General features: G+C 50.7%; 1 protein-coding gene across 2 annotated transcripts; it reads left to right on the top strand.

Moving 5' to 3' along the window:
- Positions 1-1,745: 1,745 nt before the first annotated feature.
- On the top strand, positions 1,746-12,832 carry MFNG (MFNG O-fucosylpeptide 3-beta-N-acetylglucosaminyltransferase). Of its 2 annotated transcripts, XM_005488584.4 has the most exons (8): positions 1,749-2,640; positions 7,249-7,297; positions 7,799-7,901; positions 7,989-8,142; positions 9,196-9,281; positions 10,532-10,697; positions 11,208-11,293; positions 12,139-12,832. In XM_005488584.4, exons 1-8 carry the CDS (start codon positions 2,302-2,304, stop codon positions 12,203-12,205), a joined length of 1,050 nt encoding a protein of 349 aa, XP_005488641.1. In that variant the 5' UTR covers positions 1,749-2,301; the 3' UTR covers positions 12,206-12,832. The 2 variants fall into 2 exon arrangements, with proteins under 2 accessions (XP_026650379.2, XP_005488641.1); XM_026794578.2 differs by having other exon boundaries at positions 1,746-2,640; positions 7,799-8,142.
- The last annotated feature ends 12,114 nt before the right edge of the window (positions 12,833-24,946 follow it).

The raw sequence follows: 24,946 nt of genomic DNA, 5'->3' as shown, positions 1-24,946 counted from the left end.
AAGTATGTCTGAGATGTGGAGAAACTGAGCACATGGGTTTAGCCCTGCAGGGAGATCTTCCCTGTGTGCCTGGGAAGTGCCGGTGGCTGGACACACGGTGGGAGTGTGGCACAGAGGGACCCTGGCAGGCTGCCCACCCCTCTGGTCTAAGGTCCCATGATCTGACATGTGCATGGGGTGGGGTGTCCTTCTCCACATGGAGCCATTCCACACCCCCGCCAATTCTCCTGGGCCCCAACTTATTACTTTTTATTTTTATTTTTTTGCCATGCTGAGATTGGATGCCCACAGCTTGTAGCTCCCTGAGGAGGCGCTCTGATTTCAGCAGCTTATGTAGAGCACTCCCCTCCCCTCCCGAGCTGCCCCACGCTCACAGCACAGGGAAGCTGAGATGGGAGCATGGATATCATCCCCCCTCCTGGGCTGGTGGTCTCTCTGGATCTCTCTGGCTGCTCTGTAAAGTGGCCTGCAGGTAGTGTGAAGGGGACTGCATGGTCACCTACCCCATGTCTAACTGAACCAGCAAAAGCATGCAGCAATCTGTGGCACTCACCCCAAAATTTACCTTCCCTGGTGGTCTCTGTCCTTGTCTCTATCCTCTGATATCCCTGTCCCTTGCTGGCACCCAGAGGGCTGAAGTGAAGGTGGCTCAGGGGAGACCAGTGGTGAAGGTGGGGGATGAGGAGGGAGCTGGAGGTGCCACTTTGCTGTTGTGCCTGCAGGTCTCTGAGGTTTTCCAGAGATAGTGGACATTCCCTTTCCTTTCCCTGGGAAAGGAAAGCAACATCTTGGATAGCACGAAAACCACAAGGGAGAAATGGATGAGCTCAGCCCTGCAGGGGCTGCAGTCCTTGCAGGGGGCAAGGACCTGGGTGGGATATAAACTCAGCAGTGACACTGCACCCCCTGCCCCCACCCTGTGCTCCCCCAGAAGTGTTCAAGGCCAGGTTGGATGGGGCTCTGAACAACCTGATGTAGGGAAGGTGTCCCTGCCCATGGCAGTGGGCTTGGAACTGGATGATCTTTAAGGTTCCTTCCAACCCAAGTCCTTCTGTGATTCTACAGCTGGAAGGGAGGCAGTACGCCCTTCCTCATGCTTTTGGTTGCTGGTGCACCTCTTCCTGTGAATGTCACTGGTTCTGCAGCCACCTGGGCAGCAGAATGTCCTTGGATATCCTAGTGGGGGTTGCAGGGCTGGAGGCAGAGAAAAAGGGACCTTCTGGAGCAGAGTCATGGTTTAGGGAGATGGGTGTCAGAAGTGAGGGTCACACCCCAGCTTGAGAGTCTGGGGTGTGGTGGCAGGAGGGACAGCAGGGAATATACGATCCTGCTTTGGGAGGCAAGCTGGGACTGAAAGGCAGGAGCAGCAAACTCAGACCTGTATCCATAGGAAAAGTTTGGGGCTAAGGGAATTCCTGGGGAAAAATCGCTCTTTGCAAGAACCACAGAGGACCTCGCACCTTAACTTCACCAGAGCCCACATCAGTGTCACCGTCCCCATCCTCTCTCAAGAGCAGAGGGATGAACATGCCTGCAGAGATCGGGCCGAGCTGTCACAGAGAAGCGGGGAAATAAGTCAGGCAACAGGTTTGTCCTCCTGTTGCCGTTTGTCACCTCGTAGGTGTCCCAGAGCGGGGCTGCCCTGCTGAGGCAAGCCCGCTGTCAGACGCGGGCCTCCCCCCGCTCCATTCTTCCTCCCCGGGGCCGCCGCCCCGCCCCGTGCCCGGAGGCGGAGCAGGGGCTGGCAGGAACAGGGGCTGGCAGGGCCAGGGGCTGCGGGGGGCAGCAGGTGGCGATCAGCCCCGCCGCACACTGCACCGCGTCCCTCCGCCCGCCTGCTGCCGGCTCGCCCCCGTGCTCTGGTGTCTTCTGATGCCTTCGGTCCGGGCTTCCCCCTCATGGCTCTGATCTCCTTTGCCGCCCCCTCAACACCCAGCCTGGGACACGCAGCCTCTCCCTCGGAAGCAGGGATGCTCGCTTTCCTCCTGGCAGGCTGTGCCAGCCACGTGCTGTCATCTCGGAGTGTCTTCCAGCCGTGTGTCCCTGCCTCGCTGGGGCACTGAGCTCTCCGCAGTCTGTGAAAACCCCCCCTGCTTCAGCGGGATCCTTCGGCTCTGCTGACTCTTTGGCTTCCTGGTCTTTGCCCACCCTGTTCCTCGACCACGTCCGTTCAGACCCTGCTCTTGACAAATCTTGCCCCCTCGGAGGCTTCGAGAGGAGCAGGCAGCGTCACGTGGAGGTGCAGCAGAGCTTGTCCCCGTTCGGGAGGATACGGGCTGCGGCAGGATCGGTTCGGGAGCCATGGGCCGTCGGCTCCTCCGCGGTGTCTCTGGAGCCGCAGTCGTCCTTGCCAGCGTGGCCCTCCTCTCCATGCGGCACCGTGGGGCTCGGGAGGCGGCTCAGTACCCAGGGATCGGGGAGGGGATGTTGGAGAAGCCAGAGCAACAGAGCCAAGGGAGCCCAGAGGGAGCCGGTGGCAGGGGGCAGACGGACCTCAGACTCCATCCTCCGGAGGGATACAGGAGTGAGGGAAGCCTGACGCTTGGGGACATTTTCATAGCTGTGAAGACAACCAAGAGGTTTCACCAGAGCAGGATGGAGCTGCTCCTGGACACGTGGATATCCCAGGCCAACAAACAGGTGAGTGTGTGGATTCTGACTAGAGAGAAGGTGTTAGTAATGGGGCAGGGGTGTCAGGGCAAGGGGATAAAAGCCAGAAGAAGGGGAAGCTGGGCATCATGGTGCCCCTCAGTGCTTTGCCTCATTTTCTCTTATTTCTCACTTCACATTCAAAGGGAGATGCTATTCAGCAAAATGTTTCACCAGTAGCTGATGAAACAGGGAAAGGCTGGTGAAGATGCCATGCCAGACTGAATGCACAGACCAGCCTGTGTCTGTACAAAATGGTGGCTTTCCATTTCTCCTGGTGCCATGGGTTTGTTGGGTTTGGAGCTGACCGGTTCCCCAGGCCGTTTGTCAGGATGCCTACACTCTGCCTGGGCACCCATTGCCCTGGAAGGGTGCACTGTAGTGGGCAAGAGAACAAGGCAGGCAGGCTCCTGGAGGACCTCCTGTAGTGAGCCCTGTTCATCCCCCAGCACATCAGCACAGTCCATACTTTCCCTTCTTGGGCAGATGCCTTCATGTGCATGATCTTGAAGTGATGTGGGTGTATTTTTGACTATTTCTTTTTTCTTTTTTTAAACTGGGGGCCCAATGTTTCCATCCTTTGCTCAAAGAGTTTGGAGAGTTTCCTTCCTGCTAGAGAAACTGGTGCGGGGCACCACATTAGTGGTGCTGTGCAGGCTGGCTCACTGGTGGGCAGGAGCACTCCCCAGAGGTGCCGTGCTTTGCTCCCTCCCTCGCAGAGCTGCTTCTCAGGAAAGAAGAAATCCTATGGCTGCCCTGAAGGGTTTTTTTTTTCCCTCTGACTGTGTGTGATGGGTGCCTATAAGGCAAATCCAGGCCCCAGTGAAAAAGGGGGATGGGGGTGGAGATGCTGGGTAGGAGAGTGCCTGAAGCAGTGCAGGGTTTGCTGGGTAAGGGTGGTTTTCCACTTCGTGGTGCTGCAACTGTCTGGCCCGCTGTGGTCGTCACAGGAAGCCAAGTCCTATTTTGAGCACGCTTCCTCTCGTGGCTGCGTGTCCCTCTCGGTGTCTGAGATGCCCTGCTTCCTCCTGCAGAGGCACTTCTCCTCTCCAGCCGGCTCCAGCCCAGCAGCTCCTTGGAGAAGCCAAACCCAACCACGTGCCTGCACTGGCAGTAGGATATTGCTCGTGGGGCCTTGCCAGTGGGTTGTTAGGGAGCAATTCACCTGTCCCTCCTTTGTTTGACAAATCAGTGCCTCGCTGTTCTGCTGATGACAGGAATTAGATACTAGCTCCCCAGACTCATCTGATCCCCTCTAGAATGCAAGTGGTGTCCAAACCTTGGAAGAGGTGTTGAATTTTCCGTGCTGCTGCCAGCCTCTGGAAAGCTACACAGACTGAGCAGAGAAATAGGAAGGAAGGCGTAGAATGGGAGTGTCACTCATTTTAAAACAGAGTTTTTTCAGTGTTACCAATTTTTGTTGGAAGCTTGATATTTTCCTTCTTCCTCATCAATTTTCTGTGTTTTTCTTCTTTTTTTTTTACAAAATGACTTTGAGGGAAGGGGAGTGGGAGCAGAAAGGGAGGTAAAGAGAAGTACATGAAAGTCAAAAACATTTTTTTAAATATATTCCTGTTTAAGGGTTTTTTTAAGTTTCCAGGAAATGGTTAGTTTTGAAAATTTGACAAGATAGAAAGCCTCACTTAGCAAAAAAAAGGACAGCTTTCAGTTTGCAAAGGACATTCAGTTGTTATGGAGACAGGAATAGTACACCAGACCTCCTGTTATTGAGTCCTTATGGAGAGACATAGGCTTTAGGAACCAGTCCTGGAGAAATTCAGGTCTCAGAGGTCCTGATGTGCAGAGGCTGCCTTCTCCTAGGGCTGATCCAGCTTCTTACTGTCTCACTTGCCCTCAGTCATGGCTTGAGACCACTTCAGCGAGTGTTTCTCCACCAGTGGCCAGCAGGGAAATTTTAGCAGCTGGCTGTGTTGCTGATTCCAAGCTTGGCTTCAGAGCAGGATACCTGCATGGTTTCCTCCTGGAGGAAGCAACCCAGACCTCCCAGGTCAGGCTTAGGTGACTGTAACAGGAGGCAGGAACAGCTGTGGTTTTGATGGCAAGGACAGACTGTATGGGAGCTGAATTAAAATCCTCTGTGTTGGACTCTGTTGGGGTAGAGAATAAGAGAGAGATTGTCTCTGAAACTGCTCTGAAGTTTAATCTGAAGACATGCAGTTGGTGAGAGATGGGGAAGTGTGAGATGGGCGCTCTTTGCTGGACCATTCTCTGCCTCCTGAGAACTGATCCATGACAAACTTCCCACTGGAGATTGATGTGAAAGCCATTTTAGTGAAAGGCCTTTTCCTCAGCAAAAGCTTAATCTAAATAGGAGTGGGGGTTCTGATGATTGTTTAGCTGGACAGAATCTTGGAGTGACTTACACTCCTGGCCCCAGTAGTTTTGATGGAGAGGAGTCCAGCTTTCTGGTGTGGCTTGGTAATGTGAGCTGTTTCTAGCACTTCCCCTCCATTTAGAAGCCCACACACCCAGCCAGTGGGAATGAAACCTTTGAATGGCCCATCCTGAACTGGCTTTCAGATTTTCAGTGATGTGAATGCACCCCAGATTTTGAATCTGTTCTCTGTGCAGGACACAACAGTAATCCTGTTGATGTGTTTGCATTTTGGAGAGGGTGCGTTCATAGAGGAAGGATACCCTGGGAGCTTAGGCGATGAACATGGCCCTGGATTGTCAGGTTCCACATCTTTATTACTTTGTGCTACTTTTTTATTGCTAGGCTATTTCCCTAATTTGGGGTGAGGAGGTCTCAAAGTCTAGCATTTATCCATTGCCTGGGCTCTTCTGTTCATGAAGAGCTGCCAGAAAAAGCTGTTTGACACAGTGGCTCCTTATCACTGCTTGCGCTGCTGTCCAGCAGACATCCTTTCCTACACAGACATCTTCTCCACTCCAGAATGGAGAGATACTTTCTGTGCTTCATCTCTGGCAGCACCTGCTGTGCCGGGTTTCCCACCCTCAGGTGTGTGAGGGATGGTGAGATGAGAATGGAGGCAGCTGCATTGCTATTGTGATCTTCTTTTGCACTTCTTGAGCACAGCCAGGTGTGCCATGGAGATCAGAGTTTGAAAGTGCCAGAAAAATTGGACTTGCCCAGACTCATATTTCCCTTTCCCCAGTTATTTTGGACAGTCTGGTGTTGCCTGTGGTGACAGTGCACTTTTATCCTTGGGTTCTACAGGAATGTGTTGGATGTCGGCAAAAAAACCCCCAACATTTCTCATGTTGCATCAAGAGAAAACTGGGAACCTCAGAATATTTTTACAAGTAGAAAATTTGGAAAAGATGTATCTTGCTATTTTAAGTCAAATGTGATGTTTGTTAGACATGTGATATCAAGTTGGTTTTATATCTGTAAGCAAGTAATTTCCAGCAACAATATTTCTTGGGTTTTTTTTTTTTTTTGAAAATGTCAGAAAATTTCAATGGCTTCAGATTTTGTTTTTCTTAAGTTGGAAATATTTGCGATAGTGGAAATTTCTAACTCTGACATGCTGGCAAGGGAAATCCTGTGCTGCTGACAGTCCCTGCCTTGCCTGAAGGTTGTGATGTGGTCCCCTGATCCAGAGCAGTTCCTTCACCTGAGACTTGGCTAATTGCTGCTTGTCACATGAAACCCTTGAAAGTGGTGTTAACTAAGAGACTTTACTGGTGGGGTGGGGTTGGAATGTGTGCATGCTCCATTGCTGGAGCTCAGCTCTCAGAGGGTAATTCACCGAGCCTGTAGCTCATCCATCTGAGATCAGGAAACCATCCTGCTGTCTCTGCTTGTGCCACGTATCTCTGAGGGTCCTTCACTGCCTTATTTTCACATACACAACTTTTCTCCTGCTATGTTCTCCAGATAGGGATATCTCCCACATGCTGGGTGGGTGTGGGAGATGTAGAGACTCATGTCTGCCTGCCTTTGGGAGCAGTGATGGCTCCTGGAGCTGCTGTCTGCCTGCCTTGTTCCCTTTGTGCCTGGGCAGGTGCTGTGTTTAACCAGCCTGTGGGCAGCTGGTGGGGAGGCTGTTTATGGCTCGCGACTCCTTTTTCATTTAATGAAAGCTCATTTTCTGCCTGAGGAAAGCTTTTCTCCACCAGCCCTGATCCTCGCCTGGCTCTGAACAGGGGGAGCTGTGCCACATAATGGCAGCAAGGGGGATTAGAGAAGCCTGGGAGTGGAGGAAGAGGAGGAGGAGGGGACAGAAGGTGGCAGGGGGCTGTGCACACTTCACACACAAGCAGATGTTCTTTTAACCCAAGCATCATTTAACCACAATGCCTTAATTTTTCTACCACTGACACCTAATCCAGGGCTACCTTGCCCCCTCATTTAGTGTCATGGGTCCCCTGTTCCCAAGGCAGTGGGAATGGGGGTGAAAACGAAGCCACACAAGTACTGATGGTTGTGCCCTGTAGGAAGGGGGAGCACAGCCATCCTTCTGTTCATCTGCTGCCTGGGAGTGGGTACAGCAGCACAGCATGGAGGGGGTAACCATGTCAAGTGTGTCCAGCTGTGGGAGGAAGAAGTGGGCAGCCAGGAACAGCACCAGCTCCATCCCCGAGAGTAATCTCTTTGCCTTGTTTCCCCAGACCTACATCTTCACTGATGAAGAAGATGATGCCTTGAAAAGGAGAATGGGTAATGACCTATCCACCTTCAGCCCCTGAGCTGTCCTGGCCTTGAGGGGAGCATGGTGTGAGGGTTGGCTGTCCTGCACCAGCCCTGCCCAATGAAACAGGCCCCTTGCTGTGTCCTGTGATGGTGATAGTTTGGTGTAGCTGGCTTACAGCCAGGGCATACAGGGCATACAGCCAGCTGGAGGCAGGGTGCTGTCTGCTTTAAAGCATCCTTGGGTAGAAGTGGCACATGACAGAGCCCCTCAATCTCTGCATCATGGTTGGCAGTGGGCAGGGTGGAAGTGTGGATGGCAGGCATTCTAGTCTTGGCCAAATTGCTTGGCTCTGTCCATGTTTCATCTCCTGGTAGGGGGAGGAGTGGAACCCCTGTCTCCATGGGCTTGGATGCCTTTTGGGGGGGCATGAGGACACTGACTGTGAACAAACCCCTTCCCTTCTGCCCAGATGTCCTCCCTGTGACCATGCAAAGTGGGCTGGCTCTGAGTTTTCCCTCCTCTGGCAGGTGGCCGTGTGATCTTCACCAACTGCTCTGCCGAGCACAGCCACCTGGCCCTGTCCTGCAAGATGGCTGCAGAGTTCGACGCCTTCCTGGCCAGCGGCCTGAGGTGGGGCAGGGCTGCTGTGGAGGGACCCCCGAGGGCAAGAGGCACCCTCCTTACTGCAAACTTCTTGTGTCTTCCTGTCACTCCCAGCTGGTTTTGCCACTTGGATGATGACAACTACCTGAACCCTGGGGCACTCCTGAAGCTCTTGTCCTCCTATGCGGAGACACGGGATGTTTACCTGGGCAAACCCAGCCTGAACCGACCCATCTGGGCCTCTGAAACACTGCCAAACAACCAGACGGTACAGCCTGGGGCAGTGAGGTGGACTGGGGGCAGTGGGGTGTTTTGGTGCTCTGGCTCACATTTGTCATGGTTTAACCCCAGCCAGCAGCCAAGCCCTACGCAGCTGTTTGCTCACTCTCCCACCAGGGGGAGTGGGGAGAGAATTGAAAGGGCAAAAGGTAGAAAACTCGTGGGTTGAGATAAAGACAGGGAAAGCAAAAGCCATGTACATAAGCAAAGTAAAACAAGGAATTAAGTCACTGCTTCCCACAGGCAGGCAGGTGCTTGGCCACCTCCAGGACAGCAGGGCCCCATCATGTGTAATGGTGACTTGGGAAGACAAACACCATCACTCCAAATGTCCCTCCCCTTCCTCCTCCTCCCCACACTTTATAGACTAAGCATGGTGTCATATGGGCTGGAAAATCCCTTTGGTCAGCTGGGGTTACCTGTCCTGGCAGTGTCTCCTCACAACCTCCCTTGCACACCCAGTTTCCTCACCAGTGTGGCAGTAGGAAAGCAAAAAAGACCTTGGCTGTTGTGTAAACCCTGCTTAGCAATAACAAAAACATCTCTGTATTGTCAGCGCTGCATTCAGCACAAATCCAAAACGCAACCCCACACCAGCCACTATGAAAAAGTTAACTCTACTCCAGCCAAAACCAGCACACTATTGCAAGGAGAAACAGGGCCCAAGAGGAATGACAACAGCTGAAGACTTGCCATCTTGTCTATACATGGCTGTAAGGTGTTGGCTAAATTTGATCATCCAAGGGGCAGAGTCCCACGTTGCTGCTCTGCCTTTGGGTACATGTCTGGCAGGACAAAAGCCTGCCCTAGGCACCCCACCTGTTGCTGCCAGCAGGAGCAACTGGCTGTTCTAGTTATGAGGAAGTGAAAATCCATGCTGTACTGCAAGAAAGTCCTTCCTCTGGGCAGCAGTCAGGGGGCTGGGGTGACAATAGGGCTGTGTTTGTCCTGACATCAAAGCTGGGTTTCCAGCATCCCCACCTCTGGGAGTGTGGTATTTTCTGAGCCTCTGCCATTGATTTTCTCTGGTGTTTCTCTCCAGAAATCTGTGCGCTTCTGGTTCGCCACGGGAGGGGCTGGGTTCTGCATCAGCCGCAAGCTGGCAAGGAAGATGGTGCCCTGGGCCAGGTGAGCTGGGGAGTGTGGGAGCCTTTGGGGATGAGCAACGTGGCTGCACATTAATTCCTGGCAGTGTCAGCCCTGGATTTGTGCATGTGGTGTTTGCAAAGGTGCAGAGTGCCGCGTGCTGCACGTCTGCAAGATGTGAGACTGGAGGAAGGATGTAGTGGGTGGGTCTGCCAACTCACTGAAAACTGGCAAGAGCAGGCACATCAGTAAACATGGTCACAGGATGATGTACTCCTCTCTCCCCATCTCCTTAAGGCTCTTGGTTATTCCTCACACTCCTTCCCATCCCTTTCAGCTTTGTGTGACTCTTTTCCCATCTGCCTATCTCATCTCCCCTTCATCTTCCTCTTTCCAGATTCCATACCTCCCTCCTGAGCTAATTTTATGTTCCCTCACCCTAAACCTTCTTTGGCTTCTCAGGTGTCCACTGTCATTTCCTCAGCTTGATGCATGGAGAACAGAGGTAGGTCCCAAGGTGTTATCCCTGCCTAGATCAAGGTGATGCCCTAGGTTATACCCCAGGCACGTACACTGGTGGGCATTGGCTGTGCCTTAACCAGATCTGAGCGTACCCAGAAGAACAGATCTGATCCACACCAGGTGGCTGATTTAGCCAAATCCCATAATAGGTATTTTATGGTAGACCCAGTCAGCAGGATGATCTGTGATCTAGGGTAAAGTGAAAGTGGCACAGATAGACAATGCCTGACCTGGCATAAAATCTGCCACTACTGTTTTTAAAATGCTTAAAACACATTTCAGTTTGCTGGGAGTTGTTGTAGTAGACAGTGCCTCACACTGTGTAAATAATTCCAGTTCCCGAAGCCTTAAAATTGGTTATAGTCTGTCATCAGAAGGTGGCCAAGTATGTGGTGTAGATGGCTTATCCAAGCTGCGTGTCCTGTTTTCACTTCCCCCTGGACCTTGCCGTGTGCTCCCACTGTTTCTCTTGTGGTGGCCTGTCTGACCCCCAGGGGCTCAGTGCACTTCACCAAACATGTGGAGAAATGACTCAGTGAAGTCTGTCAGCTCTCTGCATCAGCTTACCAAGGACGTGGATCATGCATCAGGGACAGCATGGCTGGGAATGGTGAAAGAGCAAGCCTGTTCCCGAGTATGTACAGCTGGAACTCAGGGATTTCTTGCCTGGTTACAGGATTTACTCTGGTTTTCAGTAATCTCCTGCCCAAGTGGATGCCTACATCTGCCCCTACCCTTTTCCTAACCCATGCAGCCCTACTCTCTTCCAGTGGCAGGAACTTCCTGAGCACTTCGGAGCTCATCCGCCTGCCGGATGACTGCACTGTGGGTTACATCATCGAGTGCAAAGTCGGTGGGCAGCTGATTCCCAATGCACTCTTCCACTCCCACCTGGAGAACCTGCAGCTCATCCCCAGCTCTCAGCTCATGCAGCAGGTGAGGAGGGGAAGGGAAGCAAGAGGGATGTGTGTGAGGAAGGAGGAGTGGCAGGAAGCTTACAGGCACGATGTTCCACTGATGGCACTGATGTGCATTAGATCAATCATCTGCTCTTCTGGGGAGGCTTTCCTGACAAATGCATCTTTGAAATAAGGAGCAGATGTTGCCTGCAGCACAGCTGCCAGTCACAGTGCCCTGGGATCAGTGGTGGGGAGCACATGTAGGGGGGAGTGATGGGAGGATTGAGGGCATCCCTGGGAGAACGTAGCACAAGGACAAGCAGAAATGATGATTGATTGGGAGAGGGCCTTTGACATGGCACTCTCTCTGCCTTGCAAAGGACTAGTAGGGTGGACCATCATGGGAAGGAAAACAGGAGAGATGTGGAAGGCAGAGGCTAAGCCGGCAGAGAAAGAACTAGAATGGGAGTTTTTGTCATCCACAGCAAATTCCTTGCTCCTGAACTCATCTCATTCTCTCTACTCTTTTCTCACTGCTACTTTGTAGGTCACCCTCAGCTATGGTGTGTTTGAGAACAAACTCAATGTCATTGAGCTCAGTGGCCCCTTCTCGCCCCAGGAGGATCCTTCAAGGTATGGGGCATGAGTGCTCTGGGTGTTGCTGCTGAGTGAGCCCTCAGACAACAGGCTGGGAGGGGGAGGCAGCCCAATGGGGTGCAGGAGGGCTAGAGGGAGGGACAGGAACCTTACAGTCACATGTCTTATTGGGTGAGGGGCACCCCAGCATTAAGCTATTTGTGAACGGTTATAAACGTTGCAAACCTTTTTGGGTGAGTGGAAAGAAATGAAGCATTTAAAACATTTTATTTGGACAGTGCCTAAGCCAAAAGTATTGCTGTTTATTTCCCATTTTGAGACTGAACAAGCTAACCTTTTACCTTAGGGACAGGAACAGAAATGTTCTTTTAAACTCAAGGAAGGAAATTCTGCTTGTTTTTTTCATTTTATGCTTTGCTGAGAAAACTGAAGGGAAAAAAGAAAAAGGTTTACTTCAGGCTGACTGCAAACAAAACTGTTCTTTGATTTACCTTCTCCTCTTTGAGTGAACAAACCTAAAGTTGTTATTTGCAGAGCATGAGTAGGAAGATCCTAGCTGGAGATAGGAGGGGTGGGAAGCAGCTAGGTGATGAAAAGAGCATCAGCAGAACCGTGTAGCAGGAGCTGGTGCAGTGCCCATCTCCCTGCCTCTGATCAGGGTGAGCTGTGGGCTTGGGCTCCATGGGCTAGAGCTGGATTTGGGTATCAGAGGGAGGCTTTGCTGAGAAAAGACACCTTAGAGTGAGCAAACAGTCCTGAGCTCTGTGGTGCAGGGTGCGCACCTGATGTGGAATGGGGCGTGAGGGAGAGGCCTCCCATCTTCTAGCTGTGTGCTGGTGTAAAAACTGCCCTCTGACCTCACTTTGCTTTCTCCCCAGCAGATTTCGATCCCTCCACTGCCACCTCTATCCCAACACCTCCTGGTGCCTGCAGGCTGTTGGCTGGTGATGCCTGAGCCTCAGCTGCAGCGGCTCCCCATGACACCTGTTCACCTGCAGGGAGTGGGACACTGAAGAAGCTTGGTGCTCCCAATTTCACCTTTGCCCTGGTGGTTTTGGTGCGCTGTGATGGCTTTCTGTGTCCTCACTCAATACTGGTGACACAGGACAAGAGACAAGTTCTGATCCAGAGATGGATAGGATGGGCTGGACGCATGAATCATTTCTCATCTGAGTTGGGATATGTGCAAGGGATGGGAGCAGTATGCCTTCTGAGCAGAACAAGAATAGGATAATGACTGCTGGCATCTGAGCAGAGATGAGGACTTGCTGCTGCTGCTGCTGCGCTGTGCCCTGGCTGCATCTTTCTGGACTAGAAGGGCCCTGTGTGTGCATACCTGGTGCCCAGCTCCTGGTGGGAGGCATCATGTCATTGCACCAGGCTCTCTGAGCAGGGCCTCTTCCTCCATATTGGTGCTTTCCCTACTGCCCACACTTTGCAGCCACAGACCTGTTGAGTCTCTGCATAGTCAAAGTCTATGGAAATGGAAAATGTGACCATTTTTGGGCTGAATGAATCCGGGAAAAGCATAGTCCTTGCTCAACAGAGGGGAGATGGACAGGAACTACAAAGAATCAGGAATCCTCTGATCTGCTGGGACAAAAAAGAGGGCATGGAGTAAGGGAGCCCGGGGGAAACTGAGTGAGATGGGGATGGTTCTTGCATTGAATGTTGAAGGTTTGATCTTGTACGGTGCTGCATTATTCCTCTCCTTTTACCTTCTTGATGTGGGGTCAGGCTAATCTCTTGCTCTAATTACCAACCTGTCGTCTGAGATTAGAGTCCAGCTCCTATCTGTGAGAAGAGACATAAAGGATTAGAGCTGGCTGAAAGAGAGGAGGAAGGAAGAGATGGAGAAGGAGCTCTCAGGAGCGGATTAGAGGTTATGGCTTTATAATCTTTTCTGTCCCCATCCAAAAAAATTAAGTCATGATGGAATGGAAACAGCAAGGCAAAGAGCTTTTTATCTCTGTGGGGCTTCCCTCCAGGTGCCAATAGCAGCTTTCTGCCTTCCTGCTCTCCCTGCTGAGCGTAACAGAGGGAAGGAGTGGACCCAAATAGGTTACACGCTTTCTGGCATGTTTGTGAAGGGTGCTTTTCTCAATACAGTGCCCAGTGTGAAAGCTGGGCAATGGTCCTTGCTGGGGAATGAACTTTAGCATCATTTTGTCCCTGTACACGCAGTTAAGTGGCTGGGGGAGGGTTTTGCAAGGAAACCTGGAAGGCAGAGAGGCTGTTTTAAATGGCAGGTGGTGCCACAAACAGGTATCTTTCTTTAAAGAGTATTTCAAAACAGACTGCTGGGATCTGTGAGAGATCCTGTAATCTCCAGATGAAAGGACAAATGCCCTTTCTCTACAGAGCTGCTCAGCTTTGATGCTGCTGATGTGACTAAGCCTGCTGCTGGTGGGCTGGAAGAGCCAAAGGCGACTGTCACTGTGGCTTTGCTGTTTTGAAAACTGGCCACTCTGTCACCTCCTGCCACCCCCAAGCACCAGCATCTCCTACACACTGCACACAAAGTTTAAAGGAAAGGCGTCAGAAAGACCTTCCACCTGTGTAAAGGGGGATCTAGAAAGGAACGAGCACTTTAATTTTTGGAGAAAACAGAAGGCAGGAGCCTGCGGAGCTGTTTTCCAACCTGGTAATTCTTACTGGCATTTAGTCGGCTTGTGCAGCAGCACACAGCCTTGCTTTCTTCTGTTGCACAAAAGACCTTTGAAGTAGAAGTTTGTCCTGAGCAGGCACAGGGGCGAGCTGAGGCCAGTGACCATTTCTTGAGTTGTGGAAAGCCCTTGGCTCACACGGCTACGCCAGCCAAGAATCCACATGGCACAAAACAGGGACACAGCTATTGGAAGAGGGATGCACCACCAAGAAGTCCTGCCCCACAGGACTAGTGGTTTGGGCACAGCCAGAAGATGAAATACGGTTTTGTGAGAAGGAACGAGTCTTCAAGAGAAACCTACACTACCTGGATATATAATTTTTCCCCATTCAGATTTTCAGCTGATGTTAATAGAGACTTTGAGGTAAAAAGCTGGTCCTGGCTGTAGATGTCCTGGTGACAATCAGAGCAAAATGCGATTCATGTGAGGAAACTGGTACAGCAGCTTCACTTCCCTGGGGTAAAAGCAAAGCAGAGAAACTGAAAGCTTGCTTTGGATCCTGGCTTCAGCTGGTCTGAATTGACCTGGTGCCTTTTGCACGGTTGAAGATCAGATGTTTAATGGGTTGAATCCTTGAGTGGCTGCATGGGGACCCATTTAAGACTCGGTTTCGTGGCTAGAGCAGTTAAGTGCCACTTTTGTGGAAAATGTCTTGTCTCATAAGGAAACAGAACAGATGAGAAGATGTCTGGGGCAGGGCATCTCTTGGGCTGTAGAGAAATGAATGACAGAAGAGTCCTGCTATGCCTGTGACGACAATAGGCTGGAAAGAAAATAGCTTCTGAGTCGACAAAAGAAACCAGGTTTTCTCTAAGAACAGAGAGACAGCTTAATGGGACGCTCACCGCATGAAATCTGATCAACGTTAAAACATGAGTTAAAATTAGTTTCAGGAATGGTTCCTGCCCCTGGGGCTTGCTGTCAGATATTGTGGTTTTACAGTCTCATTTTCCTAGTTTATTAAAATGTTTAGCTGCTTGGGAAAATGAGAAACAATCTCATGTGAAACTTTTCAGGGGGCTGTCTTCTTTTATTCTCTTTCTCTTGATGTAACAAAGATTTTGGAAAGGTTCCATTGGGTGTATTAAATTTGTATTTTCTTCTTCTTTTTTTTTTTTTTTTAATTTCTTTACCTTTCTCTAGCTCACACTTCCTTTTCTCATTGCAGTGGAAAAAAAAAACCTCTCCCAGGAACGAAAAGGAATGGAGACATCTTCTTTATATTTTACTGGCTAAAATGGGGTCAAAGTCAAGGGTGTTGGCATGACCCTGCTGTTGTACAACATTAAGTGTAGTTCAAGGTTTCAAGCACAGACACCTCTGCCTGCCCAACACCATAGCAACCAACACTATTAATGATGTTTAAACTGTATACTGAAAATTCAGAAAAAGGAGAAGGAGGGGAAAAAAAAGCAGTTACAGTATTTGAAATGTAAAATATTAAGTAAGGCTTTCATGTTAACAATATCTTTTCTTCACTTTCCCCTTAGCATGAAGAATTTTTATAAGAAAAGTCCTATTTGACAGTGCAAAAAAATGCTAATGACTATCCTTTCTTTAGGGGAAAAGAAGTTAGTTGAAATAGGTGGGAAAATGCAGTTGTTGCTAAAGACTTGAAGGGGAGAGAGAAGAATAGCAACAATAGACAATGGTTCTGTCTCTGGTGCCAACTCCTCTTAACAGCTCTGCTGCCAAAGAAAAAACAGATTCCTGAGCCACTGTGGGATTTGCCCAACTTGTACCCAGACTGCAGCCTTCAGCTCTCTCCCCAGGCTTCTTGCTAAGGAAGCAGCCTTCAAAAGGTGAGCAGTTTATCAGACAGAAGTCAAAGGATGAGAAGTGGGAACAGGAAGAAAGGAGATTGGAAGGAAAGAAACCATCGAGCAATGCCTTGGAGGAGTGTAGGAGTTTTAGCAGTGCATTGAAAGTGCTGTTTGGGGGTTGCCCAGCAGGAGCAGGAAAGGGGGTATTGCCGGGCCCCTCAGGTCTGGATTCTTTTTGTGATCAGGGCAACTGCAGCTCACCCATGCCACTGAGGATGTCAGACTGTGAGACAGAGTCCACCTTGGAAGAGGTGAGATCAGTTTTGTTGGCCCTGAACTTCTTCTTTTTTTCAGTAACATTCCAGATAAGTTAGTGGCTTTTCACCAGTGTTACAGTCAATTGCTTACAACAGATTTAGCTTCTTCTGTTACTTCTGCCCTTGCTTACAATGCAGCCTTTTCAAATAGTCCAGAGTGGGATCAGCAACTCTTTTAGTTAATTTGTTAAATTTCTTTTGTCTTCAATCTCTGAAAAACCTGACTTGACAGCTGGCTCTGCACACTTCTGGGATGGATGCAGAACTGAAGGAGGATGAGTGACTGCTCCATTAAGTAGGTGCATGGGCACAGGGAGGCATAGACCATCCTTATATTTTTACTCAAGGAACCTGCTAGCAGTTGGTGCCTGAGATGGAATCTCAGACTAACTAGAACTTTCTCCTCTGCCAAATAGTGCTCATCATGTGGCTGCACTGAAGAGGGTGCAAGGGTTGCCATAGACATAAGCAGGGCCAGGACGAGGAGCAGCATCATAAATGTTGAAGTAACTGTGCCTGTTCTCACCAGCTGGTGCAGGATTTTTTTCCTGTAGACTTTCTGCCTAAATACCTGGGAGGTTAAAAGAATGCACAACTGAGCTGTTGTTGCTCAGATGGCATTGCCTCTTAAGGCTGTTCCTTGACAGCCTGAGATTTTTTTTCCCTTCCTGCTTGATCCAGCTTGGACTCCAAGAAAGCTGGGAACTTATCTCTCTCCCTCTTTGAACTGTAAGTGATTAATTACAGACCCCAAGAATGGGCTCCTTGCGTATCTCTTGTGTTTAAATTGCCTTCCAGGATTTTGTGAGGCTAAGGAGCCTCTTCCGATTTTACAGCTGACTGTGCCTCGGTTAAGCCTCTCTTGGTTTTGTTGGGAGCTGCATCTGATCCCTAGTGAACTTTAAGAACAAATTAAACAGGATTTTCTGGCCCTGACCCTTCTACCACTGCTTGAAAACAAGACAGTGTTGATTTTAGCAGTGTAGAAAGAAGTGTGATGAAACAGGGTGTTTGGATGGGGAGAGATGCTGCTATTCTGAAACCCTGCTTTCCCCATCCCACCCAGAAGTGGGGCACAGAGAGAGCCCACAGCTGGTGCCTTTGGCCACGTTGTATCAGACAGAGGATAAGCCATGAAATATCCAGCAATTGCACTGGCAAAGAATCCAGCAGTCCTGGTTCTGAGCCAAGGCAAGCCTGTACTTCGTGCTGGACAGGGTGCCTACTCTGAATTACTTGCAAGCAGGGACAGGGTGAGGAAGGAGGAGAGGGCTTACAGGATCGATGAGGCAGTATTGTTATGTCTGAGCAGGGAGAAGATGATGCCTTTTGGGCCAGGAAGGGGCAGAGTTCAGGAGCAGAGTTTCCTTTCCACCCGGAAATACCATGAAGATCTGAAAGATTTTTGGTGTAAGCACATGTGAAGGGAGGGGTGAGGGATGAAGCAAGTGGTTTGGATAAGAGAAAGAACCAGAGAAAAAAATCTACATCCTCTTCATGGCTGTGCTGGCAAATAATGAATGGTGGCCTGATATCCAGTACCGTGGGGCCTAGGGGTTCAAAAAAAAAGAGGGGAAAGCCAGAAGGAAGAAGGTAAGGACTGTCTTCCCCTCTCCACATGCTCGTTGCCAGCTGCTGGTTTCTCACTCATGGCTCTCCCAGTAGCATAGGAGGAGATATGGGGCTGGCAAAGAGCATCAGCTTCTACTCTGTTCTACATCTTCTGCCTGAGCATACCCCACATAACTCAGCTTCCATGAAGACTGGGAGAAGCAGCAGGCTGGGGCAATGAGCAGGATGGATGTGCTGACAAGAGTCTGCCCCTTCCACCCTGCCCCACCTTTCCCACATCGCCATCAGTTTTGGTGGAGTGAGGCTGACTGTAGAAGCTGGCCAAGCTCTCTGCTCCTCTCTGGGCTCTCTGACAGGCTTGTTTCCCATGGTGTGGGGTGCTCACAGAGTCTTGGTGCAGCTGGTAGGGAGAGCAGCTCCCCCCACACCCTCTCCTTTCTGCCTGGCATTCAGCTGTATTGGACGGAGTCTGTTTTTAGCAAAAGTCGCAGATTCAACAGCTGAGCTGATTTTCCAAAGGGACACATAAAACAAACAGCCTGCCATCTGCTCTATTGTCCTGGAATAGCGGCTTGGAGAGTGGGGGAGAGGGAAGGAGGGGAACGAGAGGAATGAGAAGGGGACTGGGGGGAAGAGGGAGGGAAGGAGTGGGAGCAGAAGAGAGGAAAAGGCAGAAAGAGGAGGCGGGGAGGTCGTGGCAGAGAGGGGAAGCTGAAGGAAGAGAGAGAAAGAAGGACACACACAAAAAGGAAAGCTGTGTGGAAGTGGGGATTTGTTGAGGGAGAGGACCAGAAGCAGGCATGGGGCCAAACAGGGCTCGCTTGGGATCACCCTGGCTGGATTCCTCAGCCCTGCGAGCCACAGAGGTAGGCAATTTGAGCACCCCAGTCCTTGCTGAGCCAGGGTCTGACTGGAAAAGAAACAAACTGGACATGGTGGCCTGGGTGATCACTCCTCTTCCACCCACTCAGCCCTGCCTGCTGCACACCCCCACCTCTGCGCTGACTTTTATTGAGTGCTGCAGGGCAGGGATTGAACTCCAGGTTTGGCAGCAGAGTAAATAACAGCAACATTGGTCTCTCTGGCCCAGGAGGGAGGAGGGCTGGTTTTAATCAAAGGTAAATAACAGTCAGTATTGTCTGAACCTTAATCCAATTTCCTAGAACTGGAGAATAATGTTCCAACTTAAACGTGTGGCACTGGCCACCAGAGAGGGATGGCTACTCAGCCAGCCAGCTACTGGGCACAGCACAGCCAAGGAGAGCAGAGCTGGGGGAGATGCCACAAGGCAGGTAATTTATCCGAGCTAACCTGGGACTGTGCTGTTATGTTCTGATTCTTCTTGGTTTATTTTTCTGGCTTCAGTCATCCCAAAAGATGGGGCTGGCTTGCTGACAGGCAGCACATCTTTGTGTAATGTGGGCCTAGTTGATTAAAAGCTTCCTTATTTGCTTGGTTGACAGGAGAGTTGGGACCCAGCTGATGTCCTGCATCTGCATATCTGGAGGTCATTTTGCCTCTTACAGTGACCTGGAAAAAGTTTCTTATAGAGTCATGCTTGCTGTTGCATGGACATGGCATGAATCATGTTTGTGCCATATCAAGTTCCGGCTACATGTGACATACAAGCAAGATTTCAGTGTTGGAAAAATGTGTTTGTGTTGTTTTTAGTCTGGTATCACAATGATCTGTGTGACTGGAAACTGCACTCTGATTTGGTCACATATTAGATTCACAGAGAGTTAGAGAGGTGCTGTTATTCAGCTATCAGAAGGTTATCTAATCCTGCAGCAGGGCCAGCCACCTTGTACCCCTTCCATCAGATGTTTGTCCAACTGGCTCTTAAAACACATAGTTCTGTCCAGACTATCAGTGCTGGAATTGAAAGCCCAGTTTCTGATAGTAAAGCGCTGGTACCTGGTTGATCTTGAAGAGATGTGTTCGTTCTGCAGCGCTGTGCCAACACCGTTGGTAGATGCCCATTAAGCAGCTCTGTCAGGGTCCTGGGCACTGCTTTCTCCTCTGTGGGGCAGCTGATTTGCAATTCTCTGGAACAAAAATGGCCTGGTGAGGCCAGGATGTGTTTGGGAAGAGGCAGAGACACATCCTAGAGCTGAGGGCACAGGAGGCCAAGTTCCATTTCAGCCCTTTCATCTTTTGAAATGACTTGGCAGGCCACAGTCACAGCTCAAACTGCTGTGTGGACAGAGCAGCTGTCCACCTGTGGGTGGACCACAGTTTTAGGACCTCTTTTCAGACTCAGCCTTTTGTAAGCATCAAGGCCATGGAGTGAAACCTCCCCACCAAAAGCTCCCTGGTGGCAAACATGGGCCAACACACACTGTGCTTTTGTGACTGCCAGTTCCTCGTCATGTAACCTGGATGGATCAGGGGCAGGTGGGATAGCTGTGAGTTCATCCTCCCACCTCTATCTCTGACTGCCTGGGATCCAGCAGCAAAAGAGACAGAGGGCACCCAGCCACATCGAGGGCAGGACAGCCTAGTTCAAGGAGGAGTGGGGGCTGTCCTTCACGGAGGGGATGTCCAATCCATACAATGACCTTTCCAGACAGGTCAGAAGTGCAGCTTCAGAGGTGCCTTAAGCTCATTCATTCCCTGACCATGAATATGCACTTTACTGCTGGTCATCCAGGCCTGCCCTGAGAAAGCCCAGCCCCACTGCTGAAAACACTGGCAACAGAGAGGAATGGGGAAAATATATTTTATTTGTAGCTGAGTGTGTGTTTCTTTCCCCACTGCTCAGCTCGCTCCGGGAAGCACACTGCTTTTGTCTGCCTGCAGTCCCCAGAGTGGCCCCAGCCCTCTGGGACGGGGAGGGGCAGGAGGAGGAGTGCGGGCGGGTCTGAAGGCGGCAGGCTCTGGTCAGCACCCTGGACAGGGACCGACCGCCGCCCCTGCTCGCCCTTGCCTTCCTGTGCCTTGCCTCATCTTTCTTTCTTTGCCTTGCCTTGCCTTGCCTGCCTTCGTCTTGGTCCAGGCTGATGGGCAGCCTCCTGGTGTGGCACGACCCTGCTTTGCTTTGCAACCTGCACCAGCACATTTTTTCTCTTGCTTAAGCACAAATAGTGCTGCGGCTGTGTGCACAGCTGCTCTGAATCTGTGGCTTAGATCTGGGTTATTTTTGCAGATAAATCCTCTTTTCTATCAGATTTGACATCAGGCAATCTCTCCAGATCCCTCCCTTTTCCCTGTCTGACTCCCCCCTTCCCTTCCATGCCCTGTGTTCTCTTTCCTTGCATCTGTGCTCTCTCCTCTATATGGCTCCTTCCCCTTCTCTTTCCCTATAGCCAGGTCTCTGTGGATATCATTTTATCTTCTCACTTTCTGGTGCTCTGCATCTCCACATTGCTCTTTTCCTTTCCCTGCCCTCAAATGTGTGAATTTTTTCTACTTTCCTTTTTATATATCTTTTTTGTTCTCCTGGTTATTTCTCTGTGGTTATTTCCACAGTGAGTTTCTCTGAGAGCCCTCTCTGCCCTGGAGTGCAAAATACCTAGAGTGTTCTTATTTTTTTGGAACCCTGGTAACAGCTGATGGAGCTTGGCATCCTCAGCAGGGGAGTTAACTATTTCACACACTGCCCCGTGCCCTCCACCTGATCTAAGGAGGAACTTCAAGGGTGGTGAAGGCAGGAAGCATTCACAGAAAAGGAATTAAAACAGTCTGGCAGACAGTGGGAGTCACTGATTAATGGATGGGTGGATTAGGTAGAGCTCTGATAAAAAGAATTTCCTATATCTCAGAAGAATTCTGGTTTTTGTTTCTCATGTGGTCTGTGCCAACACAGAACAACCAGGCTGGGAATAGGGCAGAAGACCATAGAGAGATTGAGGAAAATAAGCTTGCAGAGCTTTGTAGTCAGGGCTTGCTCCAGGACTTCAGTGTGGATTCCTATCTCTCAGCTCTTCTCCTTAAGGTCTAGTTTTGATGGCACAGGAATAATCACAGGCTTCTTCCCCCTGGTAGCTTTGCAAACACTGAGATGTCTCTGTAGCTGTTGCCCAGCATTGCTGCAGGACAACAAGAGAGGGTATTGACTTACTTGGTAGGAGCTGGTACCTAGTGGGTGAGAAAACAGGCTGAAGGCTTCTGTGCTACTTGGAAGTGATCCAACGTGGGATAATGGGATCTCAATTTCAGTTGCAGAAAATAATTTTCATTTAGAGGAGCCCAGGGAACTCCCAGTCTGACACCACTCTGGTTGGGATTTAGCCAGGGGATCATGGAGAATGGGATCCATGCCAATATCTTATGGATCTGAATTTGTCTGGTGAGGAGGTCTTGGCTGCCTTTCACTGTTTTTGGTGCTTTTTAAAAATGGGAGCCCTTGTGGCAGGCCCATCCAGTGACAGATAAATGGACTGCAGATGGAGATTGAGTTGATGGGTCTGGAAAAATAGCAGTTGTGTTCCACCTTGCTTGCTCAACAAGCCATGGCATGGCATCCAAAAAAGCTCACAAAGTGTTTGGAAGAGGCAGTGGATTTTCTGTCAAATTGTAGTTGTCCTCTGTGAAATGACATTTACATTTTTACCAGGCAAAGTGGTTTTTCTGCCCTGCAATCCTTCCAGCACTTTGGGTTAATAGGAGCAGAGGTTGGCTCCTCATTGTCTGTGGCTCGACATTTAGATGACTATCAGACAGGGAGAGAGGGCAGTGGTTTCAGCAATGCTTAATGAAAAGCTGAGGGAAAGGGAAGTTTTTACTTCACCTTGGGTGCTGTCAGCTTATTTTTTACATTACTCTAATGAAGGCCAGGAAAGGATGGTATCCCCTCATACTCCTTCCCTGGCAGAGAGCTGCCATGCATGGCATTTCAAGACCACAAGGAGTCCCAGTGAGGACGGCAACACTTTGTGTTAGTCCCATGATGAAGTCTTTTGATGTACTGCATATCTAAGCAATTTGAATGTTTTCTTCCAGTGCAGGATGCAGCACTGCTCCCCCTGATGAGGCTGCAGGACACCTTTTTTTCTTCATTAAAAAACCCTCCTTCCACTGCATACTGCATATGCTTTTTTTTTTTTTTTTTTTTTTCTGTCAATGTTCTGTAATATTTATAAAGGGCAGTTCCTGATGGAAGAGCATGCAGGGCTCAGCTGCCTACTCATGACACGTGGGAGGAAATTTCTCCTCAGGGATTCTCCTCCAGGGCTCCTCTGGGACTCCTCTCTGCTCTGTCAGGCCTGCTCATAGTGGCATGTTCAGCACCTTGCTGCATCTCTCCCTCAGAGGCCCCCAAATACCTCAACACACCCCCAGACCCAAACTCAAGTCATCTCCCTGGATAACCATTCTCTATTGCCTCTTTCCAACTAAAAATTGTCCTGGATCATAACTAGACCTGGTATTCAGCATTTCTGCAGCAACTGAGCTTGGAAGGAACCTGAGAAGAGCACTGCTAATTAGCTCACCTCGTATCTGTCAGGTCAGTGTGATCCCTGCTTGAATGGCTAATGTGCTGAAGCACCCAGTGACTAGCTCCACAAAAAGACCTGAGCTCCTTGGATTGCCATCTCACTCTTTCCTTTTCTCCACTCCTGAGAGCAACTCAATGTCACCTTAGTTCCAGACATGTTTTCTGCTGGTTTAAATCAGCATTGATCCACAGGGACTTCAGACCCCCACTCTGCATACTCAGTCTTGGGAGCTTTCTTAACATAACTCAGGAATCCAAGTGGGTCTGAATCCTGGTGTCCTGAGTCCAGGCGGAATGATTCCAGTCTTCCCAGCCAGTTTCACCATGGAAGGCTGGCATAGCCAAAACACTGGGAGTTATCTAGGGGAGCTCTGCAGGAAGATTTGGCATGAGGAATAAGAAAATAAGACGCATGCACATCCCAGTGTGGAAGATCCCAACCACCTGGAATAGGTAAATGGTCAGGATGTTTTGCCCCAGCTCTGTGGAGACTCATTCACAGGGTCAACAATTTAAATGGCACCAAGCCTGAAGGGAGAGTTCTCTTCCTCTGCCCCTTTCACCACAACTCATTTTTGTGCCTCTTGGGGCTAAGGAGGATGGGACGGACTGTTCCTTCCATGGAATGGGGCACACATCCCACAGGGAGTCTCTGCCGCAAGGCCACCGTAGCACTGGATAAGCAGGAGAGCAATTGCTGACTTGCAGTCGTTTCTGTCCCCCTTCCCCACCATGCCGGCTCCTCTGGGGCTCTGGCCCAGCACGGGCAGGGCTCCGTGCTGCCCGTGGGCTAGCTCCTGCGGGCTGCAGTGTGCTCAGTATGGCGGGGATGTCGGGGCACGGTGGGGGCAGGCCGAGACCCAGCTCTCCCGGGCTGCTGGGGGTGTGCGAGCCTCGGGCCGCCCAGATAGTCCGGCCATGGGGCCAGCAGAGGGCACTCCGATACCGCCGCTCAGGCCGAGCCCTCAGAGGGGAACGGGCCGCCCCCGAAACCCTGCGGCCCTGAGGGGCTCTGCCCTGGCTGAAGGAGGCGATGATGATGAAGTGCAGCAGCAGCAAGCCGTGTTTTCATCCCTGCCGGAGGGGGAAGGAGAAAATGGGTGAGGAGGATGCAAGGGAGAGGAGTCCTAGGAATCTCCCATGCCTGTCTCCATCAGCTCACTTGGACACAGACATGGATGGGAGGTAGAGTACACACAGCCCAGGGTTTTCCCCACCAAGGCAGTGGCATGGCTCTGGCACAGGGCAGCTGAGTGAAAGGGCAGCTGTCTTTCACTCCCTGGAGCCTCAGACTCCATAGTAGGACCCATCAATCCCTTCCTTTCCCAGCTGCCTGTCCTGGTGATGTCACTGCGGCAGACCAGCTCTGAGCACATCCCAGCCATGCTCACCTTGCAGACAGTGTCAGCAGGACTGACTCGCAGGTGGGAAATGGTCAAGGCTGGTCCTGAGCAGATGAGAGCATGGCTTTGAATGGAGAAGACAGGAGCCATTTCAGCCCTGCTGCTCATGGCATGGGTGCCCATGGCCATGGAGACAAGCCCTGGTGGGTTGAGATGCCCCTGTGAGAGGTGCCTGGCAGCAGACTCTTCTGGATAAGTGTTTTGCACAGGCCGCAGTGCAGCAAAACCATTCAGGAGACTTGGCAAACCTCTCAGGAAGCCGAGGATCACTGCGGTGAGCCCTCTCCTGTCTCCTCATCACCTGGAAGCAGCGCAAGGAGTGCCACACGCAGTGCAGGAGGGATGGCTGGAGCTGTGCTCATGGTACAAGTGACCAGCAGGACGCCTCACAGATGTCACTGGGCTGCAGCCACAGAGCCAGATGTGCCTGAGTTGGCCTCCTGCTTCTGCCTAAGGTCAGGACACCTTCCCCATCATAAAGTCAGTATGACAGCTACATGGGAAACTGGGATTCCCTGGAGTTCT

Source organism: Zonotrichia albicollis, chromosome 4, assembly GCF_047830755.1.
Source record: "Zonotrichia albicollis isolate bZonAlb1 chromosome 4, bZonAlb1.hap1, whole genome shotgun sequence".
Lineage (NCBI taxonomy): Eukaryota > Metazoa > Chordata > Aves > Passeriformes > Passerellidae > Zonotrichia > Zonotrichia albicollis.
The sequence above is the reverse complement of the archived record's forward strand: the minus strand, read 5'-3'. Positions and strand labels throughout refer to the sequence as shown.

Coding starts and splice junctions, on each gene's coding strand:
- MFNG (XM_026794578.2), top strand. CDS start 2,302: ATGGGCCGTCGGCTCCTCCGCGGTGTCTCTGGAGCCGCAGTCGTCCTT. Junction 8,143..9,195: donor CACTGCCAAACAACCAGACG/GTACAGCCTGGG, acceptor GTTTCTCTCCAG/AAATCTGTGCGCTTCTGGTT. Junction 11,294..12,138: donor CCCCAGGAGGATCCTTCAAG/GTATGGGGCATG, acceptor TCTCCCCAGCAG/ATTTCGATCCCTCCACTGCC.